At 43.7% G+C, this 27,324-nt stretch overlaps 1 protein-coding gene across 1 annotated transcript in view; it reads left to right on the top strand.

Moving 5' to 3' along the window:
* The window catches only part of LOC100587318 (sarcoma antigen 1), a 28,112-nt gene extending 5,183 nt beyond the window's left edge, over window positions 1-22,929 (top strand). Inside the window, exons 3-20 of the mRNA XM_030806879.1 lie at window positions 2,653-2,785; window positions 5,555-5,647; window positions 6,332-6,472; window positions 7,104-7,244; window positions 7,491-7,631; window positions 7,878-8,018; window positions 8,265-8,405; window positions 8,653-8,793; window positions 13,694-13,834; window positions 18,341-18,481; window positions 18,727-18,867; window positions 19,502-19,642; window positions 19,893-20,033; window positions 20,280-20,420; window positions 21,057-21,197; window positions 21,444-21,818; window positions 22,188-22,281; window positions 22,665-22,929. Of these exons, the coding sequence (XP_030662739.1) occupies window positions 2,653-2,785; window positions 5,555-5,647; window positions 6,332-6,472; window positions 7,104-7,244; window positions 7,491-7,631; window positions 7,878-8,018; window positions 8,265-8,405; window positions 8,653-8,793; window positions 13,694-13,834; window positions 18,341-18,481; window positions 18,727-18,867; window positions 19,502-19,642; window positions 19,893-20,033; window positions 20,280-20,420; window positions 21,057-21,197; window positions 21,444-21,818; window positions 22,188-22,281; window positions 22,665-22,764 (2,628 nt within the window). The 3' untranslated portion in view covers window positions 22,765-22,929. The remainder of the gene's footprint in view (window positions 1-2,652; window positions 2,786-5,554; window positions 5,648-6,331; window positions 6,473-7,103; window positions 7,245-7,490; window positions 7,632-7,877; window positions 8,019-8,264; window positions 8,406-8,652; window positions 8,794-13,693; window positions 13,835-18,340; window positions 18,482-18,726; window positions 18,868-19,501; window positions 19,643-19,892; window positions 20,034-20,279; window positions 20,421-21,056; window positions 21,198-21,443; window positions 21,819-22,187; window positions 22,282-22,664) is intronic.
* The last annotated feature ends 4,395 nt before the right edge of the window (window positions 22,930-27,324 follow it).

Genomic DNA, 27,324 nt, shown 5'->3' with positions numbered 1-27,324 from the left:
CTTTGTCAGATGGGCAGAGTGCAAAAGTTTTCTCCCATTCTGTAGGCTGTCTATTCACTCTAATGATAGTTTATTTTGCCATGCATATGCTCCTTAGTTTAATTAGATCCCATTTGTCAACTTTTGCTCTTGTTGCCATGGCTTTTGGCATTTTTGTCATGAAATCGTTGCCAGTGCCCATGTCCTGAATAGTATTGCTTGTGTTTTTCTTCTGGGGTTTGTATAGTTTTGTGTTTTACATTTAAGTCTTTAATCCATCTTGAGTAAATTTTTGTACAAGGTGTAAGGAAGGAGCCCAGTTTCAATTTTTGCATACAGTTAGCCAGTTCTCCCAGCACCATTAATTAAATATGAAATCCTGTCCCCATTGCTCGTTTTTGTCAGGTTTGTCGAAGATCAGATGGTTATCACTGTGTGATCTTATTTCCGAGTTCTCTATTCTGTTCCATTGGTCCACATATCTGTTTTTCTACCAGCACCATGCTGCTTTGGTTACTGTAGCCCCGTAGTATAGTTTGAAGTTTGGTTGCGTGATGCCTCCAGCTTTGTTCTTATTGCTTAGGATTGTCTTGGCTATTCTGGCTCTTTTTTCGTTCCATATGAATTTTAAAATAGCTCCTTCTAACTTGGTGAAGAATGTCAATGATAGTTTAGTGGAAATAGCATTGAATTTCTAAATTACTTTGGGCAGTATGGCCATTTGCACAATATTGACTCTTCCTATCCATGAGCATGGAATGTTTCTCCATTTGTTTGTTTACCCTCTGATTTCCTTGAGCAGTGGTTTGTAGTTCTCTCTGAAGAGGTCTTTCACTTCCCTTGTTAGCCATATTCCTAGGTAATTTATTCTTTTTGTAGGAATTGTGAATGGGAGTTCATTCACGATTTGTCTCTCTGCTTGCCTGTTTCTGGTGTAGAGGAATGCTAGCAATTTTTGCACATGGATTTTGTATCCTGAGACTTTGCTGAAATTGCTTATCAGCTTAAGAAGCTTTTGGGCTGAGACAATGGGATTTTCTAGATATAGGGTCATGTCATCTGCAAACAAAGGTAATTTGACTTCCTGTCTCCCTTTTTGAATACTCTTTATTTCTTTGTCTTGCCCGATTCCCCTGGACAGAACGTGTAATACTATGCTGAATAGGAGAGGTGAGGGAGGGCATCCTTGTTTTGTGCCAGTTTCAAGGGTAATGCTTCCAGGTTTTTCCCATTCAGTATGATACTGGCTGTGGGTTTGTCATATATGGCTCTTATTATTTTGAGGTATGTTCCTTCAATACCTTGTTTATTGAGAGCTTTTAATATAAGGGGGTGTTGAATTTTATCAAAGGCCTTTTCTGCATCTATTGGGATAAGCGTGTGGTTTTTGTCTTTAGTTCTGTTTATGTGGTGAATTACATTCATTGATTGGCCTATTCTGAAACGACCTTGCATCCCAGGGATGAAGCCAACTTGATCATGGCGGATAAGCTTTTTGATGTGCTGCTGGATTCAGTTTTCCAGTATTTTATTGAGGATTTTGCATCGATGTTCATCAGGAATACTGGCCTGAAGTTTTTCTTGTTGTATCTCTGCCAGGTTTTGGTATCAGGGTGATGCCGGCCTCATAAAATGAGTTAAGTAGGAGTCCCTCCTTTTTAATTTTTTGGAATAGTTTCAATAGTAATATTACCAGCTCTTCTTGGTACCTCTGGCAGGCAGGAACATATTCTTGGGTTATCCTTTGATGAAAACAGCTTTTAGTTAACATACTATACCCTTCATTTTCATGTTTTATCTACCACTAACATTGTAAAGCATGCCCTACACCTACCTAATTGCAAGATCAACGTATTGGAATCTCCATAAGGTTGGAGGTGGGAAAATTTACCTTTTCAATCTATCCTACCCTTCATTATCTATATGTATCATCTAATAAAGTATTAATCAGTATTTGTTAATAAGTAACTTTAAAGCACTAAAAGAGGCCGGGCGCAGTGGCTCTCGCCTGTAATCCCAGCACTTTGGGAGGCTGAGGCGGGAGGATCAGGAGGTCAGGAGATCGAGACCATCCTGGTTAACACGGTGAAACCCCGACTCTACTAAAAATACAAAATATTAGCCGGGCGTGGTGGCGGGTGCCTGTGATCCCAGCTACTCGGGAGGCTGAGGCAGTAGAATGGCGTGACCCCGGGAAGCAGAACTTGCAGTGAGCCGAGATCGTGCAACTGCAATCCAGCCTGGGCGACAGAGTGAGACTCTGTCACAAAAAAAGCACTAAAAGATAAAAAAAGGTATTTCCTTTTTTTTTTTTCTCCCCTAACAAGGGCTGAGACGAAATGATGTGTACTTCATGAGAGAGATAACCATATGTTTATTCCTTTGGATGAGGAAAGCCACTCATTCCCCAAGCATTCTGATTTATCATGACTGTACCATGTTTGACTTTGGATAACACCTTGTATTTTACCTTCCCTTGTTTCACTGAGACTAGATTAAAATTAGCTTGCCTTTTCTGAGAGCATCGTGTGTGTTCAGGGATGAGAAATCTTTGACCTGTGACTAAAACTAACATTAATGATATAAATGCATGGCTGTGTATGCATATGAAGACTGTGACTTTGCAATGGTTGGATTTGTCTTTAATGGAATATGTTCACTGATGTTTTTCAGCAAATGAGGAGTGACGAAGTAAATTTGGTTGCAACAGGGCATCAAAGCAAAAAGAAACATTCCAGAAAATCCAAGAGACACTCTTCATCTAAGAGAAGGAAGAGTATGTCCCTGCAGTTAGACAAACAGGAAGGTGAGGGGGAATCCAATCTTTGGGCCTCAACCATGTCAAAGGACATTTGTAGTCATGTCCTTGAGGGATGAACAGATATGAGCACATTTGCAAGTGGAAGGGCAAGGTTCTCATTAGGTGCAACAATTTGGAGTTGCTGCAAGCGTTAGATGAATAAAGCAGGTTCCTGAGGCAGAAGGAGATGGTGGGCTCAACAAGAGGATGGGTCTGCTCACTTTCTGCCTGTCCTCACATTCCGCTCTAACCCAGTGCAGTCTGGCTTCTTAGTGTACTCCAATGAAACTACTATCATCAAGGTCACCAGTGTTTGCTGCGCTTTGGCATTAATGTCTCAGCAGCATGCGACACAGTTGTTTACTCCCTCCTGCACGGAAAGCTTCTTGGGTCCCCAGACACCTGGATTTCTTACCCTGTTACTAGAGACTCATTTTCCTTCTCTTTTTTGTTTTTCTCCTCTCCCTTCCCACCTCTAAATATTTCGGAGCCCCAAAGCTTGATCCTAGACTCTCTTCTCTTCAATATACTATCTCTTTAGGCGATGCCATGCTGTCTTAGAATTTTAAATGATCCACACTACAAGAACTCTCACCATTGTACTTCTGCACTACAACTTGTTCCTGAAATCCAGACTCAAATACAACTACACTCGCGGTATCTTTACTCGGTGTCTAATAGGCATGTAAAATTCAACTGACTCTACATGCTCAAATTTCTGACCTCCCTCTCTCCAAAAATACACTACTTTTAGCTTTCACTATTTCAATTAAAGATACTGTCCATTAGGTGAAACATCCACAGAGGTGTAACAACCAGCTGTTCACAGGTATGGGGGATTGAGGAATCCTGGTTTTTACAGTTTGCAGCTATCCATCGGGCAAATAATCCCACCATGGCCTACTTCAAGCCGTCAACATAAGGTCACTGAACCAGATTCAGGAAGAGTTGGCAACACTCAGCTCTCATAGTCAGCGGCCTAACACCTCCTGAACACCCCTGGTGTACTTTTACTTAGTAGTTCAAGTCAAAACACTTAAAGTCACTTATGAGTTATCTTATGATTCTTTTATTACTCTCTCGTTTCGCATCTCTTAGCAAGTCCAGCAGCCGATGCCCAGTATAAATCTGCGTCCAACCATTTCTCTCTATGCCTCCAGTGCACACCGCCGTAATCTCTCTCCAGGCTAGTACAATGCCTTCTTAGCTCTGTGTTTCTAATCTTCGCTCACCTGTCGCATACTCTCTAACCCTGTGGCTAGATAATTATGTCAGCACATAGATCACATCGTGCCATGTCCCTCCTGAAAACCCATCCTCATCTCTCCTAAGCACTCAGAACAGACCCTGAACCGGCTTTGGTCTGCGAGCCTCTGCATGGCCTGGCCTCTGTCACCCTCTCCTAACACGGGTCCCATCCGTTTCCTCCTGGCTCTCTCTGCCTCTGTCCTTCACCTCTGTAGTGCCCGGTCCATCCCCACTCCATTCCCTACCCTTGGCCTCACTGCAGCCTGGAACTCTCCCTCTGCCTCTGCACAGGAGGCTCTGCTTTTTCCTCCAAGCCTTGCCCAATGGCACTTCTTCAGAAGGCCCTGCCAAACCAGCTGCAGCCCCGGGAGCTCCCTCTGCTGCTGTCTCCCACAGGCCTGTGGACTGCTTTTCCAACACCAGCCCAATGCTGCTTGTTTCATTTGCTCATTGTGCATGCACTGTCTGACTGCCCCATGAGGACGTGAGCTCCGCAAGGGCAGGGAACGTTGCTCTCTGGGCTGTTTACTGCTGATCCCCGGGTCCTGGCGTGCTGCCTGCCACAGATGATGAATAAATGAAAGAGGCGTCAGACCTGGAGTGAAAAGAAAGTCACTTTTTCTAGATAAAAGGGAAGGATCTGTAGAATCATATAAAAACACAGATGTGTGATGATGGAGTGGAGATAAGAGCGTTCAACTCCAATAGCCACGTCTATTTTCTCAGAGTATTTGGGGTAGAAAGGAGGCAGGTTAAGGAGGGCTCACTTAGTCTGGCTTCCTGCTGTGCACAGCATGGCATTTATAGGTGAACTATACAAATAACATCAAGTGAGAATTGTCTAAGGGGCAGCAAGATGATAGAAAATGACGAATACAAAAACCTGTGAATGTTTATTCTGCTGTCGTACTTCTTTACTGCATGTATTCATTATGCCAAGAGGTAAAAAGGTAGTTTTATTGTGTTATCTGACCTGATCTCTGTTGCAAGATCTGAGATTTCCACGTGGTAAATCCTTCTGTTTCATGAAATAAATAATTCTTTAGAACCTGATTAACACATAGCTGTCCCTCTGGGGGGGGATGGGACAAAACACACCTATCTTGCAGCTCAACCTCTTCGTTTGGTTTCCAGCTGCTAGCGTCACTCACAATGTCCATGAAGAGAAGGTAAAAAATGGGCAATCCGCACACAATAATGTCATTGCAACTGTTCCACCAGTGCTTATTAGTATGGCAGCAGCTGGTATTTCATCCATGAGTACCAGGGACCAGTGTAAATTTGCTCACTTGTTATACTGTCTTACGAGGATTCCACTACGCACCATATATGCATAGTGTCATGAGGGAAGAAGGTAATTTTGTTGTATTATCTTTTCTGGCCTCAATTTTAGGGTTCTCAGATTGCTACCTGGTATATCCTCCTTCTTTATGAGATAATGTCCTAGATACTGAGCATCAGTGGGGTATGCCTGTGCCATTGACATAATGCTTACCTCACAGCTCAACCACTTCATTTGGTTTCCAGATGCTGCAGTCACTCACAACGTTCATGAAGAGAGGATAAATAACGGCCAACCAGCAGCTAATAACGTCTTGTCAACTGCTCCACCATGGCCTGGCAATATGGCAGCAGCAGGAATTTCATCCATGAGTATGAGAGATCTGTGTATGTCTGCTTGTTAATTGTACTGTCCTACTTGGTTTCCACAAGCAGGCATATTTTCATGAATTATAGAAGGTGGTTTTGTTGTATATTCTTTCCTAGCCTCAATTTGAGGGGTATCAGATGGCCACCTGGCATATCCTCCCCTGCTTTTTTGGATGATTCCCTAGAAACTGAACACAGAGGAATATACCTGTGGAGTTGACATAATGCACTTACCTCACAGCTCAACCTCTTCACTTGGTTTCCACACGCTACTGTCAATCACAATGTCCGTGAGGAGGGGATGGAAAATGGTCAACCCCAACGAGATAATGTCGTGTCAGATGTTCTATCAGGGCTTATTAATATGACAGGAGCTGGCATTCCAGCGATGAGTACCAGGGATCTGTGTATGTTTGGTTATTAGTTGTAGCGTCCTCCTTGGTTTCCATATGCATGCGTAATGTCATGAAGGGAAGAAGGTGGTTTTGTTGAATTATCTTTCCTGACCTCAACTTGAGTGGACTCAAATCATTATATGATGTATTCTCCTGCATTATGGGACAATTTCCTAGAAACCGAGCATCAGTGGGATATACTGGTGCGATTGTCATAATGCACATACCTCACAACTCAACCTGCTCCGTCGGTTTCCAGATGCTACCATCACTCACAATATCCATGAAGAGAGGATGGAAAATGGCCATTCTCGAACTGATAAAGTCTTGTCAACTGTTCCACCACGGCTTGTTCATATGGCTGCAGCTGGTATTCCATCCATGAGTACCAGGGATCTGCGTATGTCTGCTAATTAGTTGTACTGTCATACTTGTTTTCCATAAGCATGCATATTTTCATGAAAGGTAGAAGTCACTTTTGTTGCATATACTTTCCTAGTCTCGATTTGAGGGGTCTCAGGTGGCCACCTGGCATATCCTCCCCTGATTTCCTAGATAATTTCCTAGAAACTGAGCATCAGGGGGATATACAGGTTGGGCTGACATAGTGGACTTACCTCACAGCTCAAACTCTTCATTTGTTTTCCAGATTCAACTGTTACTCACACTATCTGTGAAGAGAAGATAAAAAGTGAACAAATGGCACCTGATAAATTCTTGTCTACTATTATAGCGGGGCTTAAGAATTTCACAGGGGCTGGTATTCCACCCCAGAGTACCAGGGATCAGTGTGTGTTTACTAGTTGTACTGACCTACTTGTTTTTCGTACGCATGCAGTGTCATGCAGGGAAGAAGGTGGTTTTGTTTTATTATCATTTCTGGCCTAAAACTCAGGGATCTCGAATCACCACCTGATATGTCCTCCTGGTTTATGGGATAATTTCCTAGAAACTGAGCATCAGAGGGATGTACCTGTGGCACTGACATAATGCACTTACCTCACAGCTTGAACTCTTCATTTGGTTTCCAGATTCTGCCGTCACTCACAATTTCCGTGAAGAGAGAATGGAAAATGGCCAACGCCAACCTGATAACGTCTTGTCAACTGGTCCCACAGGGCTTATTAATATGGCAGCAACTCCTATTCCAGCCATGAGTGCCGGAGATCTCTGTATGTCCACTTATAAGTTGTACTGTCCTGCTTGGTTTTCATATGCATACATAGTGCCATGAAGGGAGTAAGGTGGTTTTGTTGTGTTATTGTTTCTGGCCTAAATCTGAGGGGTCTCACATCACCACCTGATATATCCTCCTGCTTTATGAAATAACTTCATAGAAACTGAGCACCAGAGGGATATACTTGTGAGTTGGCATAATGCACTTACCTCACAGCTCAACCTCTTCCTTTGGTTTCCAGATGCTACAGTCACTCACAATGTCTGTGAACAGAAGATGGGAAATGTCCAACCAGCACCTGATAACGTGTTGTTGACTCTTCGACCACATCGTATTAATATGACAGACACTGGTATTTCACCCATGAGTACCACGGATCCGTGTAAGTTTGTTTATTTGTATTACTGTCCTACTTGGTTTCCATATGCATGCATAGTGTCAAAAAGCATACAAGGTGGTTTTGTTGTATTGTCTTTCCTGGCCTCAATTTCAGGGGTCTCATATGGCAACCTGGTATATCCTCCTGTTTATGAGATAATTTCCTAGAAACTGAGCATCAGAGGGATATACCTGCAGGGTTACCATAATACACTTACCTAACAGCTCAGCCTCTTCATTTGGTTTCCAGATGCTACCATCACTTACAATGTCCCTGAGGAGAAGATGGAAAAGGGCCAACTCCAACCTGATAACGTCTTGTCAACTGCTTCCACAGGGCTTATTGATGTGGCAGGAGCTGGTACTCCAGCCATCAGCACCAATGGCCTGTGTATGTTTGCTTGTTAATTGGATTATCCTGCTTGGTTTCCATATGCGTGCATATTGTCATGAAGGAGACATGGAGGTTTTGTTGTATCATCTATCTTGAGCTCAATTTCAGGGGTCTCAGATCGCCGCCTGTCGTGTCCTCCTGCTTTATGCAATAATTTCTTAGAAGCTGAGCATCATAGGGATGTACCTGTGGGGCTGACATAATGCACGTCCTCACAGCTCAACCTCTTCATTTGTTTTCCAGATTCCACCGTCACTCACAATGTCTATGAAGAGAAGATGGAAAATGACCAACCGCAACCTAATAACATATTGTCAACTGTTCAACCAATGGTTATTTATTTGACAACAGCCGGTATTCCGGGTATGAGTACCAGGGATCAGTGTATGTTTGTTTACCAGTTTTAGTGTCCTAGTTGGTTTCCATATGAATGCACAGTGTCATAAAGGGGAGGAGGTTGTTTTATTGGATTCTCTTTCATGAGCTCAATTTGAGGTGTCTCAGATCGTCACCTGCTGTATCTTCCTGCTTTATGAGTTAATTTCCTAGACCCTGAGCATCAAAGGGATATACCTGTAGGGCTGACATAATACACTTAGCTCAGAGCTCAAGCTTTTCATTTGGTTTCCAGATGCTACTGTCACTCACAATGTCTGTGAAGAGAGGGTGGTAAATAACCAACCAGTACCTAGTAACACCTTGTCAACTGTTCTACCAGGGCTTACTTATTTGGCAACAGCTGATACGCCAGCCATGAGTACCAGGGATCAGCGTAAGTTTGTTTACTAGCTGTGATGTCCTTCCTAGTTTCCACATGCATGCATATTGTCATCAAGGGAAGAAGGCGGTATTCTTGTGTTATGTTTTCTAGCCTCGATTTTAGGGTTTTCGAATGCTCCCTGGTATATCCTAGTTCCTTAGGAGATAAATTCCTAGATAGTGAGCATCAGAGGGGGTATTCCTGTGGGACTGACATACTGCACTTACCTCACAGCTCATCAAGTACATTTGGTTTCCAGATGCTACCATCGTTCAAAATGTCCGCGAAGAGAAGAAAGATAACAGCCAACCAGCCCCTGATAACGTCTTGTCAGCGGTTACACCAGGGCTTATTAACTTGGCGGGAGCTGGTATTCCACCCATGAGTACCAGGGATCAGTGTATGTTTGTTTACTAGTTGTACTATCCTACTTGGTTTCCATATGAATGCAGTATCATAAATGGAAGAATGTGGTTTTATTGTATTGTCTTTCGTGAGCTGAATTTGTGGGGTCTCAGATCGCTGCCTGGTATATCCTCCTGCTTTATGTGATAAATTCCTAGAAACTGAGCATCAGAGGGGTATACACATGTGTGCTTGGCATAATGCACTGAACTCACAGCTCGACCTCTTTATTTGGTTTCTAGATGCTACCGTCAATCACCATGTCCATGAAGCGAGGATGGAAGATGGCCAACGAACACAGGATAACGTCTTGTCAAATGTTCTATCCGGGCTTATTATATGCCAGGAGCTGGTATTCCAGCAATGAGTTCCACGGATCTGTGTATGTGTGTTTTTTAGTTATACCGTCCTCCTTGATTTCCATATGCATGCATAGTGTCAGGAAGGGAAGAAGGTTGTTTTGTGAATTATCTTTCCTGGCCTCAACTTCAGGGGCCTCAGATCATCATATGATCTATTATCCTGCTTTATGGGATAATTTTCTAAAATCTCATCATCAGAGGGATATATCAGTGGGGTTGACGTAAAGCACGTACCTCACAGCTTGGCCTCTCCCTTTGGTTTCCAGATGCTACCATTACTCAGAGTGTTCATGAAGAGAAGATGGAAAGTGGCAAACCCCGAACTGATAAGGTCGTATCAAATGTTGCACCACGGCTTGGTCATATGGCTGCAGGTGGTATTCCATCCATGAGTACCAAGGATCTGTGTATGTCCATTAATTAGTTGTACTGTCATGCTTGGTTTACATATGCATGCATTTTTTCATGAAGGGTAGCTGTGGTTTTGTAGTATATTCTTTCCTAACGTCAATTTGAGGGATCTCAGTTGTCCACAGGGCATATCCTCCCCTGCTTTCTTAGATAATTTCCTAGAAACTGGGCATCAGAGGGATATATCTGTAGGGCTGACATAATGCACCTACCTCACAGCTCAACCTCTTCATGTGGTTTCCAGATTTTACCATCACTCACAATGACTGTGAAGAAAAGATTAAAAATTAGCAAAGAGCACCTGATACATTATTGTCAACTGTTACAGCAGGGCTTATGCATTTCACAGGGGCTGGTATTCCACCCCTGAGCACCAGGGATCAGCCTAAGTTTGTTTACTAGCTGTGATGTCCTACCTGGTTTCCACATGCATGCATATTGTCATCAAGGGAAGAAGGCGGTATTGTTGTATTATGTTTTCTAGCCTCGATTTTAGGGTTTTCGATTGCTCCCTGGTATATCCTAGTTCCTTAGGAGATAAATTCCTAGATAGTGAGCATCAGAGGGGGTATTCCTGTGGGACTGACATACTGCACTTACCTCACAGCTCATCAAGTACATTTGGTTTCCAGATGCTACCATCGTTCACAATGTCCGCGAAGAGAAGAAAGATAACAGCCAACCAGCCCCTGATAACGTCTTGTCAGCGGTTACACCAGGGCTTATTAACTTGGCGGGAGCTGGTATTCCACCCATGAGTACCAGGGGTCAGTGTATGTTTGTTTACTAGTTGTACTATCCTACTTGGTTTCCATATGAATGCAGTATCGTAAATGGAAGAATGTGGTTTTATTGTATTGTCTTTCGTGAGCAGAATTTGTGCGGTCTCAGATCGCTGCCTGGTATATCCTCCTGCTTTATGTGATAAATTCCTAGAAACTGAGCATCAGAGGGGTATATACACGTGTGCTTGGCATAATGCACTGAACTCACAGCTCGACCTCTTTATTTGGTTTCTAGATGCTACCGTCAATCACCATGTCCATGAAGCGAGGATGGAAATGGCCAACGAACACAGGATAACGTCTGGTCAAATGTTCTCTCCGGGCTTATTAATATGCCAGGAGCTAGTATTCCAGCAATGAGTTCCACGGATCTGTGTATGTGTGTTTTTTAGTTATACCGTCCTCCTTGATTTCCATATGCATGCATAGTGTCAGGAAGGGAAGAAGGTTGTTTTGTGAATTATCTTTCCTGGCCTCAATTTGAGGGGCCTCAGATCATCATATGATCTATTATCCTGCTTTATGGGATAATTTTCTAAAAACTCATCATCAGTGGGATATATCGGTGGGGTTGACGTAATGCACGTACCTCACAGCTTGGCCTCTCCCTTTGGTTTCCAGATGCTACCATTACTCAGAGTGTTCGTGAAGAGGAGATGGAAAGTGGCAAATCCCGAACTGATAAGGTCGTATCAAATGTTGCACCACGGCTTGGTCATATGGCTGCAGGTGGTATTCCATCCATGAGTACCAAGGATCTGTGTATGTCCATTAATTAGTTGTACTGTCATGCTTGGTTTACATATGCATGCATTTTTTCATGAAGGGTAGATGTGGTTTTGTGGTATATTCTTTCCTAACGTCAATTTGAAGGATCTCAGTTGTCCACAGGGCATATCCTCCCCTGCTTTCTTAGATAATTTCCTAGAAACTGGGCATCAGAGGGATATATCTGTAGGGCTGACATAATGCACCTACCTCACAATTCAACCTCTTCATGTGGTGTCCAGATTTTACCATCACTCACAATGACTGTGAAGAAAAGATTAAAAATTAGCAAAGAGCACCTGATACATTATTGTCAGCTGTTACAGCAGGGCTTATGCATTTCACAGGGGCTGGTATTCCATCCCTGAGTACCAGGGTTCAGCGTAAGTTTGTTTACTAGCTGTGATGCCCTACCTGGTTTCCACATGCATGCATATTGTCATCAAGGGAAGAAGGCAGTATTGTTGTGTTATGTTTTCTAGCCTCGATTTTAGGGTTTTCGATTGCTCCCTGGTATATCCTAGTTCCTTAGGAGATAAATTCCTAGATAGTGAGCATCAGAGGGGGTATTCCTGTGGGACTGACATACTGCACTTACCTCACAGCTCATCAAGTACATTTGGTTTCCAGATGCGACCATCGTTCACAATGTCCGCGAAGAGAAGAAAGATAACAGCCAACCAGCCCCTGATAACGTCTTGTCAGCGGTTACACCAGGGCTTATTAACTTGGCGGGAGCTGGTATTCCACCCATGAGTACCAGGGATCAGTGTATGTTTGTTTACTAGTTGTACTATCCTACTTGGTTTCCATATGAATGCAGTATCGTAAATGGAAGAATGTGGTTTTATTGTATTGTCTTTCGTGAGCTGAATTTGTGCGGTCTCAGATCGCTGCCTGGTATATCCTCCTGCTTTATGTGATAAATTCCTAGAAACTGAGCATCAGAGGGTATACGCATGTGTGCTTGGCATAATGCACTGAACTCACAGCTCGACCTCTTTATTTGGTTTCTAGATGCTACCGTCAATCACCATGTCCATGAAGCGAGGATGGAAGATGGCCAACGAACACAGGATAACATCTGGTCAAATGTTCTCTCCGGGCTTATTAATATGCCAGGAGCTAGTATTCCAGCAATGAGTTCCACGGATCTGTGTATGTGTGTTTTTTAGTTATACCGTCCTCCTTGATTTCCATATGCATGCATAGTGTCAGGAAGGGAAGAAGGTTGTTTTGTGAATTATCTTTCCTGGCCTCAACTTCAGGGGCCTCAGATCATCATATGATCTATTATCCTGCTTTATGGGATAATTTTCTAAAATCTCATCATCAGTGGGATATATCGGTGGGGTTGACGTAATGCACGTACCTCACAGCTTGGCCTCTCCCTTTGGTTTCCAGATGCTACCATTACTCAGAGTGTTCGTGAAGAGAAGATGGAAAGTGGCAAACCCCGAACTGATAAGGTCGTATCAAATGTTGCACCACGGCTTGGTCATATGGCTGCAGGTGGTATTCCATCCATGAGTACCAAGGATCTGTGTATGTCCATTAATTAGTTGTACTGTCATGCTTGGTTTACATATGCATGCATTTTTTCATGAAGGGTAGATGTGGTTTTGTAGTATATTCTTTCCTAACGTCAATTTGAGGGATCTCAGTTGTCCACAGGGCATATCCTCCCCTGCTTTCTTAGATAATTTCCTAGAAACTGGGCATCAGAGGGATATATCTGTAGGGCTGACATAATGCACCTACCTCACAGCTCAACCTCTTCATGTGGTTTCCAGATTTTACCATCACTCACAATGACTGTGAAGAAAAGATTAAAAATTAGCAAAGAGCACCTGATACATTATTGTCAACTGTTACAGCAGGGCTTATGCATTTCACAGGGGCTGGTATTCCATCCCTGAGTACCAGGGATCAGCGTAAGTTTGTTTACTAGCTGTGATGTCCTACCTGGTTTCCACATGCATGCATATTGTCATCAAGGGAAGAAGGCGGTATTGTTGTATTATGTTTTCTAGCCTCGATTTTAGGGTTTTCGATTGCTCCCTGGTATATCCTAGTTCCTTAGGAGATAAATTCCTAGATAGTGAGCATCAGAGGGGGTATTCCTGTGGGACTGACATACTGCACTTACCTCACAGCTCATCAAGTACATTTGGTTTCCAGATGCTACCATCGTTCACAATGTCCGCGAAGAGAAGAAAGATAACAGCCAACCAGCCCCTGATAACGTCTTGTCAGCGGTTACACCAGGGCTTATTAACTTGGCGGGAGCTGGTATTCCACCCATGAGTACCAGGGATCAGTGTATGTTTGTTTACTAGTTGTACTATCCTACTTGGTTTCCATATGAATGCAGTATCATAAGTGGAAGAATGTGGTTTTATTGTATTGTCTTTCGTGAGCTGAATTTGTGCGGTCTCAGATCGCTGCCTGGTATATCCTCCTGCTTTATGTGATAAATTCCTAGAAACTGAGCATCAGAGGGGTATACGCATGTGTGCTTGGCATAATGCACTGAACTCACAGCTCGACCTCTTTATTTGGTTTCTAGATGCTACCGTCAATCACCATGTCCATGAAGCGAGGATGGAAGATGGCCAACGAACACAGGATAACATCTGGTCAAATGTTCTCTCCGGGCTTATTAATATGCCAGGAGCTAGTATTCCAGCAATGAGTTCCACGGATCTGTGTATGTGTGTTTTTTAGTTATACCGTCCTCCTTGATTTCCATATGCATGCATAGTGTCAGGAAGGGAAGAAGGTTGTTTTGTGAATTATCTTTCCTGGCCTCAATTTGAGGGGCCTCAGATCATCATATGATCTATTATCCTGCTTTATGGGATAATTTTCTAAAACTCATCATCAGTGGGATATATCGGTGGGGTTGACGTAATGCACGTACCTCACAGCTTGGCCTCTCCCTTTGGTTTCCAGATGCTACCATTACTCAGAGTGTTCGTGAAGAGAAGATGGAAAGTGGCAAACCCCGAACTGATAAGGTCGTATCAAATGTGGCACCACGGCTTGGTCATATGGCTGCAGGTGGTATTCCATCCATGAGTACCAAGGATCTGTGTATGTCCATTAATTAGTTGTACTGTCATGCTTGGTTTACATATGCATGCATTTTTTCATGAAGGGTAGATGTGGTTTTGTAGTATATTCTTTCCTAACGTCAATTTGAGGGATCTCAGTTGTCCACAGGGCATATCCTCCCCTGCTTTCTTAGATAATTTCCTAGAAACTGGGCATCAGAGGGATATATCTGTAGGGCTGACATAATGCACCTACCTCACAGCTCAACCTCTTCATGTGGTTTCCAGATTTTACCATCACTCACAATGACTGTGAAGAAAAGATTAAAAATTAGCAAAGAGCACCTGATACATTATTGTCAACTGTTACAGCAGGGCTTATGCATTTCACAGGGGCTGGTATTCCATCCCTGAGTACCAGGGATCAGCGTAAGTTTGTTTACTAGCTGTGATGTCCTACCTGGTTTCCACATGCATGCATATTGTCATCAAGGGAAGAAGGCGGTATTGTTGTATTATGTTTTCTAGCCTCGATTTTAGGGTTTTCGATTGCTCCCTGGTATATCCTAGTTCCTTAGGAGATAAATTCCTAGATAGTGAGCATCAGAGGGGGTATTCCTGTGGGACTGACATACTGCACTTACCTCACAGCTCATCAAGTACATTTGGTTTCCAGATGCTACCATCGTTCACAATGTCCGCGAAGAGAAGAAAGATAACAGCCAACCAGCCCCTGATAACGTCTTGTCAGCGGTTACACCAGGGCTTATTAACTTGGCGGGAGCTGGTATTCCACCCATGAGTACCAGGGATCAGTGTATGTTTGTTTACTAGTTGTACTATCCTACTTGGTTTCCATATGAATGCAGTATCATAAGTGGAAGAATGTGGTTTTATTGTATTGTCTTTCGTGAGCTGAATTTGTGCGGTCTCAGATCGCTGCCTGGTATATCCTCCTGCTTTATGTGATAAATTCCTAGAAACTGAGCATCAGAGGGGTATACGCATGTGTGCTTGGCATAATGCACTGAACTCACAGCTCGACCTCTTTATTTGGTTTCTAGATGCTACCGTCAATCACCATGTCCATGAAGCGAGGATGGAAGATGGCCAACGAACACAGGATAACTCTGGTCAAATGTTCTCTCCGGGCTTATTAATATGCCAGGAGCTAGTATTCCAGCAATGAGTTCCACGGATCTGTGTATGTGTGTTTTTAGTTATACCGTCCTCCTTGATTTCCATATGCATGCATAGTGTCAGGAAGGGAAGAAGGTTGTTTTGTGAATTATCTTTCCTGGCCTCAATTTGAGGGGCCTCAGATCATCATATGATCTATTATCCTGCTTTATGGGATAATTTTCTAAAAACTCATCATCAGTGGGATATATCGGTGGGGTTGACGTAATGCACGTACCTCACAGCTTGGCCTCTCCCTTTGGTTTCCAGATGCTACCATTACTCAGAGTGTTCGTGAAGAGAAGATGGAAAGTGGCAAACCCCGAACTGATAAGGTCGTATCAAATGTGGCACCACGGCTTGGTCATATGGCTGCAGGTGGTATTCCATCCATGAGTACCAAGGATCTGTGTATGTCCATTAATTAGTTGTACTGTCATGCTTGGTTTACATATGCATGCATTTTTTCATGAAGGGTAGATGTGGTTTTGTAGTATATTCTTTCCTAACGTCAATTTGAGGGATCTCAGTTGTCCACAGGGCATATCCTCCCCTGCTTTCTTAGATAATTTCCTAGAAACTGGGCATCAGAGGGATATATCTGTAGGGCTGACATAATGCACCTACCTCACAGCTCAACCTCTTCATGTGGTTTCCAGATTTTACCATCACTCACAATGACTGTGAAGAAAAGATTAAAAATTAGCAAAGAGCACCTGATACATTATTGTCAACTGTTACAGCAGGGCTTATGCATTTCACAGGGGCTGGTATTCCATCCCTGAGTACCAGGGATCAGCGTAAGTTTGTTTACTAGCTGTGATGTCCTACCTGGTTTCCACATGCATGCATATTGTCATCAAGGGAAGAAGGCGGTATTGTTGTATTATGTTTTCTAGCCTCGATTTTAGGGTTTTCGATTGCTCCCTGGTATATCCTAGTTCCTTAGGAGATAAATTCCTAGATAGTGAGCATCAGAGGGGGTATTCCTGTGGGACTGACATACTGCACTTACCTCACAGCTCATCAAGTACATTTGGTTTCCAGATGCTACCATCGTTCACAATGTCCGCGAAGAGAAGAAAGATAACAGCCAACCAGCCCCTGATAACGTCTTGTCAGCGGTTACACCAGGGCTTATTAACTTGGCGGGAGCTGGTATTCCACCCATGAGTACCAGGGATCAGTGTATGTTTGTTTACTAGTTGTACTATCCTACTTGGTTTCCATATGAATGCAGTATCATAATGGAAGAATGTGGTTTTATTGTATTGTCTTTCGTGAGCTGAATTTGTGCGGTCTCAGATCGCTGCCTGGTATATCCTCCTGCTTTATGTGATAAATTCCTAGAAACTGAGCATCAGAGGGGTATACGCATGTGTGCTTGGCATAATGCACTGAACTCACAGCTCGACCTCTAAATTTGGTTTCTAGATGCTACCGTCAATCACCATGTCCATGAAGCGAGGATGGAAGATGGCCAACGAACACAGGATAACTCTGTCAAATGTTCTCTCCGGGCTTATTAATATGCCAGGAGCTAGTATTCCAGCAATGAGTTCCAGGGATCTGTGTATGTGTGTTTTGTAGTTATACCGTCCTCCTTGATTTCCATATGCATGCATAGTGTCAGGAAGGGAAGTAGGTTGTTTTGTGAATTATCTTTCCTGGCCTCAATTTGAGGGGCCTCAGATCATCATATGATCTATTATCCTGCTTTATGGGATAATTTTCTAAAAACTCATCATCAGTGGGATATATTGGTGGGGTTGACGTAATGCACGTACCTCACAGCTTGGCCTCTCCCTTTGGTTTCCAGATGCTACTATTGCTCACAGTGTTCGTGAAGAGAAGATGGAAAGTGGCAAACCCCGAACTGATAAGGTCGTATCAAATGTTGCACCACGGCTTGGTCATATGGCTGCAGGTGGTATTCCATCCATGAGTACCAGGGATCAGCGTAAGTTTGTTTACTAGCTGTGATGCCCTACCTGGTTTCCACATGCATGCATATTGTCATCAAGGGAAGAAGGCAGTATTGTTGTGTTATGTTTTCTAGCCTCGATTTTAGGGTTTTCGATTGCTCCCTGGTATATCCTAGTTCCTTAGGAGATAAATTCCTAGATAGTGAGCATCAGAGGGGTATTCCTTGGGACTGACATACTGCACTTACCTCACAGCTCATCAAGTACATTTGGTTTCCAGATGCGACCATCGTTCACAATGTCCGCGAAGAGAAGAAAGATAACAGCCAACCAGCCCCTGATAACGTCTTGTCAGCGGTTACACCAGGGCTTATTAACTTGGCGGGAGCTGGTATTCCACCCATGAGTACCAGGGGTCAGTGTATGTTTGTTTACTAGTTGTACTATCCTACTTGGTTTCCGTATGAATGCAGTATCATAAATGGAAGAATGTGGTTTTATTGTATTGTCTTTCGTGAGCTGAATTTGTGCGGTCTCAGATCGCTGCCTGGTATATCCTCCTGCTTTATGTGATAAATTCCTAGAAACTGAGCATCAGAGGGGTATACGCATGTGTGCTTGGCATAATGCACTGAACTCACAGCTCGACCTCTTTATTTGGTTTCTAGATGCTACCGTCAATCACCATGTCCATGAAGCGAGGATGGAAGATGGCCAACGAACACAGGATAACGTCTTGTCAAATGTTCTCTCCGGGCTTATTAATATGCCAGGAGCTAGTATTCCAGCAATGAGTTCCAGGGATCTGTGTATGTGTGTTTTTAGTTATACCGTCCTCCTTGATTTACATATGCATGCATAGTGTCAGGAAGGGAAGAAGGTTGTTTTGTGAATTATCTTTCCTGGCCTCAATTTGAGGGGCCTCAGATCATCATATGATCTATTATCCTGCTTAATGGGATAATTTTCTAAAAACTCATCATCAGTGGGATATATCGGTGGGGTTGACGTAATGCACGTACCTCACAGCTTGGCCTCTCCCTTTGGTTTCCAGATGCTACTATTGCTCACAGTGTTCGTGAAGAGAAGATGGAAAGTGGCAAACCCCGAACTGATAAGGTCGTATCAAATGTTGCACCACGGCTTGGTCATATGGCTGCAGGTGGTATTCCATCCATGAGTACCAAGGATCTGTGTATGTCCATTAATTAGTTGTACTGTCATGCTTGGTTTACATATGCATGCATTTTTTCATGAAGGGTAGATGTGGTTTTGTAGTATATTCTTTCCTAACGTCAATTTGAGGGATCTCAGTTGTCCACAGGGCATATCCTCCCCTGCTTTCTTAGATAATTTCCTAGAAACTGGGCATCAGAGGGATATATCTGTAGGGCTGACATAATGCACCTACCTCACAGCTCAACCTCTTCATGTGGTTTCCAGGTTTTACCATCACTCTCAATGACTGTGAAGAAAAGATTAAAAATTAGCAAAGAGCACCTGATACATTATTGTCAACTGTTACAGCAGGGCTTATGCATTTCACAGGGGCTGGTATTCCATCCCTGAGTACCAGGGATCAGTGTGTGTTTGTTTACTAGTTGTACTGTCCTACTTGACTTCCATACGCATGCAGTGTCATGCAGGGAAGAAGGTGGTTTTGTTGCATTATCGTTTCTGGACTAAATTTGAGGGGTCTCAGATCACCACCTGATATAGCCTCCTGTGTTATGGAACAATTTCTTACAAACTGAACATCAGAGGGATATACCTGTGGTGTTGACACAATGCACTTACGTCACAAGTCGACCTCTTTATTTGGTTTCCAGATGCTACTGTCACTCAAAATGTCTGTGAAGAGAGGATGGAAAATAACCAACCACAACCTAGTTATGACTTGTCAGCTGTTCTACCAGGACTTACTTATTTGACAGCAGCTGGTATTCCAGCCATGAGTACCAGGGATCAGTGTATGTTTGCTTATTCAGTTGTACTGTCCTAGTTGGTTTTCATATGCATGCCTAGTGTCATGAATAGGAGAAGGTGGTTTTGTTGTATTATCTTTCATGAGTTCAATTTGAGTGTTCTCAGATCGCCATCTGGCATATCCTCTCCGGCTTTATGAAATACTTTTCTAGAAGCCGAGCATCAGGAGGATATACCTGTGGGGTTGACATAATGCACTTAACTCACAACTTAACCTCTTTGTTTCTGTTCCAGATGCTATTGTCACTCACAATGTCCATGAAGAGAAGATTAAAGGTGGCCAAGCAGCATCCGATAACGTCTTCTCAACTGTTCCGCCAGCACTTGTTAATATGGCAGCAACTGGTGTTTCATCCATGAGTTACAGGGATCAGTGTAAGTTTGTTCACTTGTTGTACTGTCGTACTTGGTTTCCATATGCATGCATAGTGTCATGAGGGAAGAATGTAGTTTTGTTGTATTATCTTTTCAGGCCTCAATTTTAGGGTTCTCAGATTGCTACCTGGTATATCCTCCTTCCTAATGAGATAATTTCCTGGATACTGAGCATCAGAAGGGTATGCCTGTGCGGTTGACATAATGCACTTACCTCACAGCCCAACCTCTTCTTTTGGTTTCCAGATGCTGCAGTCACTCACAACATCCATGAAGAGAAGAAAAATAACAGCCAACCAGCACCTGGTAACATCTTGTCAACTGCTCCTCCATGGCTTCGTCATATGGCAGCAGCTGGAATTTCATCCACGATTACCAGGGATCTGTGTATGTCTGCTTATTAGTTGTGCTGTCCTACTTGGTTTCCCTAAACAGGCATATTTTCATGAATGGTAGAAGGTAATTTTGTTGTATATTCTTTCCTAGCCTCAGTTTGAGGGGTGTCATATGTCCACCTGGCATATCCTTGCCTTCTTTCATTGATAACTTCCTAGAAACTGAGCATCTGAGAGATATACCTATGGGGTTGACATAATGCACTTACCTCACGGCTCAGTCTCTTCATTTGGTTTCCAAATGCAACCGTCACTCACCGTGTCCGTGGAGAGAAGATAAAAAACGGCCAACCAGCATCTCATAACTTCTTGTTAACCCCTCCATCAGGGCTTATTAATATAGCAGGAGCTAACATTCCAGCCATGAGTACCAGGGATCTGTGTATGTTTTCTTGTAAGTTGTACTTTCCTACTTGATTTCCGTATGCATGCGTAGTGTCATCAAGGGAAGAAGGTGGTTTTGCGGTATTACTTTTGCTTGCCTCAATTTCAGGGTCTCTGATTGCCACCTGGTATATCCTCCTGCTTTATGGGATAATGTCCTAGAAACTGAGCATCAGCAGGATATCCCTGTGGGGTTGTCATTATGCACTTACCTCACAGCTCGACCTCTTCATTTTGTTTCCAGATGTCACCGCCACTCACAATGTCCATGAGGAGAAGATGACAAATGGCCAACAGGCACCTGAGAACTCCTTGTCAACGGTTCCACCAGGGTGTATTAATCTGTCAGGAGCTGGTATTTCATGCAGGAGTACCAGGGATCTGTGTATGTTTGTGTATTGGTTGCACTGTCCTAATTGGTTTCCACATGCATGCATAGTGTCCTGCAGGGAAGAAGGTGGTTTTGTTGTATTATCTTAGTTGAACTTAGTTTGAGGGGTCTTGGATCGCCACCTGGTGTATCCTCTTGCTTCATGAGATAACTCCCTAGAAACCAGGCATCAGAGGGATATACTGTGGGGGTGACATAATGCACTTATCTCACAGCTCAACTTTTTCATTTGGATTCCAGATGCTACTGTCACTCACGATATCCAGGAGGAGGAGATGGAAAGTGGTCAAACCCCTCCTGATGGCTTCCTGTCAAATTCTGATTCACCAGAGCTTATAAATATGACAGGACATCGTACGCCACCCAATGCATTGGATTCTTTCTCTTACGACTTCACAAGTCTCAGCAAAGATGAGCTGCTTTACAAACCTGATAGTAATGAATTTGCGGTAGGCACCAAAAACTACAGTGTCTCTGCAGGTGACCCACCAGTCACAGCAATGTCTTCAGTGGAAACTGTGCCAAATACACCACAAATATCTCCTGCCATGGCAAAGAAAATTAATGACGATATAAAATATCAGTTAATGAAAGAAGTTCGAAGGTTTGGGCAAAGTAAGTACTGCAAGAATGTCTATCAATGAAAGCATGAGAAATGTCTCATTCTATGATTTAGAACAGAATTGAGCTGCCTCTTGAGCTCATTGTTTGGCTGAATTGGATCTGTATATAATTTAGCATGGCTTTACTTTAATTTCACTGAAAATTGCTAATATGTCTGCTTAAGTGTTTTGTTTTCCTTTGTTAGTGTTCACAATAGTTTCCTTAGTAATATACAGATGTCGTGATTAAAGCATTCAAAACACAAACACTATGCAACATTGTAGCCCATGGAAAATGTATACTGTGGTAGTGGATGCACTGAGATTGAGGTATATTTCATTTTCGTAACTGTAGAAATACTAATTTTTTAAATATCTTCAGATTATGAAAGAATTTTCATTTTGCTTGAAGAGGTACAAGGATCTATGAAAGTCAAGAGACAATTTGTTGAATTTACCATCAAGGAAGCAGCAAGGTGAGTGCAAAAAGGAACTGTGCTATTGTTTTAAGCACTTGCGCCCAATTTGGGACAGGGGCAGGAACAAATCATGCTTTGTTCCTCCTAATCCCTGGCCCTCAATCATAGTTCATGCTATTTCCACAGACATTTAGGTTGATACTCTCTTATTCTAACAGTTTCTTCCAATACCATGGAGCCTTCCAAATTTATCAAAATCTGGGAGTGTGCGTGGGCCCTCAGTTGACTCGCTTTGTGTTTTTCTAGTTTGCATCTTTCCATGAGGATGCATTTTCCACTTGCATGTAGATGGTAAACTCTATTTTGTATCCACTCTACCTCTTACATCTCATAGATGCTGTAGGTATCCTCTGGTGAATGGAATACCTCTTTAATTTCAGGTTTAAAAAAGTTGTCTTAATTCAGCAACTCGAGAAGGCGCTTAAAGAAATAGATTCCCACTGCTGTCTCAGAAAAGTTAAGCACATGAGGAAAAAATAATTGTGTTAGTGCAAAGACCAAGGAGAAACAAGGACACATGCTGTAGGATGGAACAGGTTATTGCTGAAGCTCCCTATAATCCTGAAGTGAAGAGAATTCCCTTCCAGAAGCTACGAAAAAGGGAGCTGTTTAAATTTAATAAATCTCTGCTAGCAAAAGCTGCACTTTTCTTGTTTGTTGGTTTCTTCTTCCACCTGAGGAGGGATATGAGTTAATAACTCACCAAGATATTTAGTATTACAGTCCTGGTTTCTCCAGCAGCTCACATTGCTGTAGCTGGTACTTATAACTGCCTTCTTGCACTACCCATTTCTCATTCCCTTTGCCCTGAGATAGCATGTCAGCCGGCCATGGTGCTTGGCCTCACAGGATGACTCAAACCTTCATTACTGAACATTCTGGACCATTCGATATCCTGCCTGGATTGGGTTGCTGTAATTTTCCATTAAGTGTAGTCAAAAAACATGGGAGGGGCCGGGCACAGTGGCACCCGCCTGTAATCCCAGCACTTTGGGAGACTGAGGTGGGCAAATCACAAGCTCAGGAGTTCGGGACCAGCCTGGCCAGCATGGTGAAACCCCGTCTCTACTAAAAAAACAAAAAATTAGCCGGGCATGGTGGCCCGCGGCTGTAATCCCAGCTACTCAGGAGGCTGAGGTGGGAGAATTGCTTGAACCTGGGAGGTGGAGGTTGCAGTGAGCCGAGATCACGCCACTGCACTCCAGCCTGGGCGACACAGTGAGACTTCATCTCAAAACAAACAAACAAACAAACAAACAAAGTGGGAGGTCTAAGCAGCTCTCTAGACATATCAGACATACTCTTTTTTTAGCCCCTGGTGTAGTGCAATTAATCCCCCTTTCATCATCAGGTTCATCACCCCCAGCTAGTAGATGACCCCCTCCTTTGACTCTAGATGGAAATTGATGAAGAGACCAAAATGGCCAGCTGACAGTATCAATCTGTTCTCAATAGAATCACTGTTGTGTCGCTTGGTGAAAGCATTTCTTCCTTTGGAACTAAGACTTCTAGTTCAGCAGAGCCTAAAGGCAGAAGGATAAGAAGCATTTTTGCTAGTCAATCACCGGGGTGAATAGTGAATAGAGACACTCCCAGTTTTACTTCTTGATTCTAGGACCCATGAATCCTAACTATGGGAGAGAAAGCAAAGTATGTTGGACGCAGATATACAGCAAACACTGCTTCCTAAAAGTAATTTCTCTGACCTGCAAGGTATTGCCGCCTAGCTAGCACTATAACTGAGTTCCACAAGGCCATTCCACTGTTCTGTTGATCCAGTCATTTTAAGATAATGGGGGGCACTTTGGGAGGCTGATGTGGAGTCCCAGACCAAGTGGGTAAGACACTACCATCTCTTGAGAAAATGATGGGGGATATGGGGATATACGTAATAAGAACAGTGAATTTCTATGAGCATGGGCCCATCACTGCACTTTTTATATTCCGTGAAGTGAGTGCCTTTTTCGAGGTGATGCTGTGTGGAATACCATGATGGTAAATAAGGCAGTTTTCCAAGTGCACAAATGTTGCTTTTCTCAAAGTACTGTGGGTGGGAAGGAAGATCCATAATCAAAGTAAGTGTCTCTTTGAGGAAGAACACAGCCCTGTCCCTTCCATAGTGGAAGTGGTCCAGTGTAATCACCTGCCATCTGGTAGCTGGCTGATAACTCTGCAGGCAGGTGTCATATAAGAGGCTCAGTGTTGCTCTCTGCTTCTGGCAGACCGTACACTCAGCAATGACTATGTTGCAGAATTTTGCTTCTTAGATAAGCTAAAACCAAGTTCTTGTCACACGACCGGGAAAGATTAGGTTCGCGGATGCATTGAAGGGTGAGGAGCGGAATTTATTGGTTGAAAAGGAAAAATAGGAAGGAAAAAACTCTCCCGGCAAAGCAAGAGGGAGTCCTGCTAACAGGCCCCCATCTCACATATTGATTCTGGGCCACCACACAGGAACCGAAGAGACCAGGCTCCCCACCGCCACCCCTGCACAAGGTGCAAACTTCCCGTGGCTTCACATCCTTCCCCCAGTACACATGTCGCCATTATTAAGAAAGAATCAGTTGGGAAAGGGCGAGCAAACAGTGACGGTTTTCCCTCTGGATCGCCGGTTACATTCGGGACCAGCAGTCTGGTTTTTCAACCTTCAGGCCGTTTTAGGCTTGAAGGCAGGTTTCTCGGGGAATCCTTTGCTGTCTCATGTCTTTATCAACTGTAGCCAGGTTGGCCCTGGTGAGTGGAAGTCCATGCTACTGAAGCATAATCTCTATCCCCGGTCACCTTGGCCACTTTGTGAGCCCATGAGGTTGTGACACAAGTGTTGGGGAAAGAGGCTGATTAATATCTAGATAATAGGTAACTTACCCTTCAGATTATTAAAATTCTGCTCTGCTGAGGTTACCCTTTGCTGAGAACTCTCATGAGACCCCAATATCTCATAGGCCTGGCCATCTCTCCTCCACACAGGAGCACTGCTCAAAGTTCTTGCCTGTGGGAGAATTTCCCTTCATCACTGTGCTTCAGGACTATGCAGCTGTCCACTTTTGGCTTTTGTGGTAGGCAGGCATTATGGACCGACTGAATATGTGTGTCCTCTGAGAAGTCGTACGATGAAACCCTGACTCCCAATGGGATGATATTTGGAGGTGGAGCCTTTGGGAAGTAATTAGATTTAGATGTGGTCATGATGTTTGGGTCCCTATGATGAGATTAGTGCCCTTATAATTAGAGAAAAGAGAATTTGTTCTTCCACGCTTCTTCAACATGTGAGGATACAGCGAGGTGGCTGACTACAAGTTAGGAAGAGGACGCTCACCAGAATTTGAGCATGCTGGCACCCTGATCTTGGACTTCTAGCCTCCAGAACCGTGAGAAAGAAATGTCTGGTGATGAAGCCACCCAGTCTGTGGTATTCTGTGATAGCAGCTCGAGCTGAGACAGCTGTAGTCTGATTCCCCAGATTCCCATCTCCTGCATCCTCAATCAAGCACCAATCCAAATACTGCTATGGTGGGATTTTGCTGGATAATTAAACTCTCAAGTCAGTTGACCTTGAGACATGGAGGTGGTGTGGGTGGGCCAGACCTGGCAGGGGAATCCTTGAAAAGTAGAGCATTTTTCTTACCAAGGAGCAGAAGAAGAGGTAAGAGAGTCAAAGCACAAGAAGGATGTGACACAGCAGGCCCGCTTTGAGGATAATGCTGTGCTCCAGAGAAGGTATATAGGGTGGCTCTAGGCATTTAGAGCAGTCTCTGGATGACAGCCAGCAAAAAAAATGGGAACCACATTCCTACCACCTCAAGGAACTAGATCTAAATGGGCAATAACCTGAATAAGCTTAGAAGTGGATTATTCCACAGTCTCCATATCAGCACCCAGCCGGCCTGACATTTTGAGTTGGCCTTGGGAGACACTCAGCAGAGAGGCCGGTTGAGCCTTCCCGGTCTTGATTTGCAGAGCTGTAGATAATAAATGTGTGTTGTTTTAAGCTGCTCCATTTGGGGTAATTTGTTATGTGGCAATAGAAAACTAATACACGTGCTGCCAGCCCATTATAAAGAAAGAATAGTAAGTAAGCCAGGCCTAGGGATTTTTTGATTGTTTCTTCTTTAGACAACTCTGTTCATAAGGAACCCCCCTCGGAGCCATAGGTGTGGGTTCAGAGAGCTTTTTCTTGTACTAAGCCAAACTCAGAAGTAGCAGATTTTCCAGTCATTAGCAGATAAGTCACAGCAGCACACACCAATGAGGTACATGTTACCATCATCAGATCCTAAAGAGGCTCACTATTTTTTGTGTCCCCTTTGAGTGGTAGGAAGGGTGAGATGTACCAACTTGCTGTTCACCTGATAAGTACGATGTTGACATGCCTCTGAGCGCTTGACCATTAAATATTTCACTAAGTTTAAAGGCCCCTGATTTTTTGTGCAAATTGATACTTAGGTTGTCATGTCAGTATGTTACCAGTGTGTCTAGAGTAGTTGCTAGGTCCTGCCCAATCAGCTTAATGTCATCAGTGCAAAGTAATGGTGTCACATGGTTGGAGGGAAAGGAGATCAAGATCCCTAAGGACTAGTTTGGGACATGTTTATGATGCAGGATACTTTCTTGACCCCTTCACAGGACTCGTGACAGGGGTGCCCAGCCACTTTGGCACCAGCAGGAGCAAACTCCTTTTCCTCGGGCCCACCGCACACCACCCCTCATGGGAGGGAATACGTAGGCAAGTGAGTGTGGGAACTGGCCAGCTGCTTTGGCACCAGCAGGAGCAAACTCCATCCAGGCTTTGTGGCAGCATCCAGGTAGGAATGCCCGCCACCCCAAGGCCCCAGAGTGTGTGTTACAATGCTTTCCTAGCTCCACCATCCACGGACAGCAGTGTGTTATGAGCTCAGCGGGACCTTTGCCTCGTTGCTTGGGGTGGCTGCCCTCTGTCAGCAAGGGCAAAGGGCCAGTGCGACAGCCTTTTTGGGTACCCACACATGGTGGGTCCCAAATTCTTGTCTGGTGCCCAAGAAGAATGAGGCCACACAGACTAAT

The sequence above is a fragment of the Nomascus leucogenys genome, chromosome X (genome assembly GCF_006542625.1).
Source record: "Nomascus leucogenys isolate Asia chromosome X, Asia_NLE_v1, whole genome shotgun sequence".
Classification (NCBI taxonomy): domain Eukaryota; kingdom Metazoa; phylum Chordata; class Mammalia; order Primates; family Hylobatidae; genus Nomascus; species Nomascus leucogenys.
This window is presented reverse-complemented; position numbering and strand designations above follow the sequence as displayed.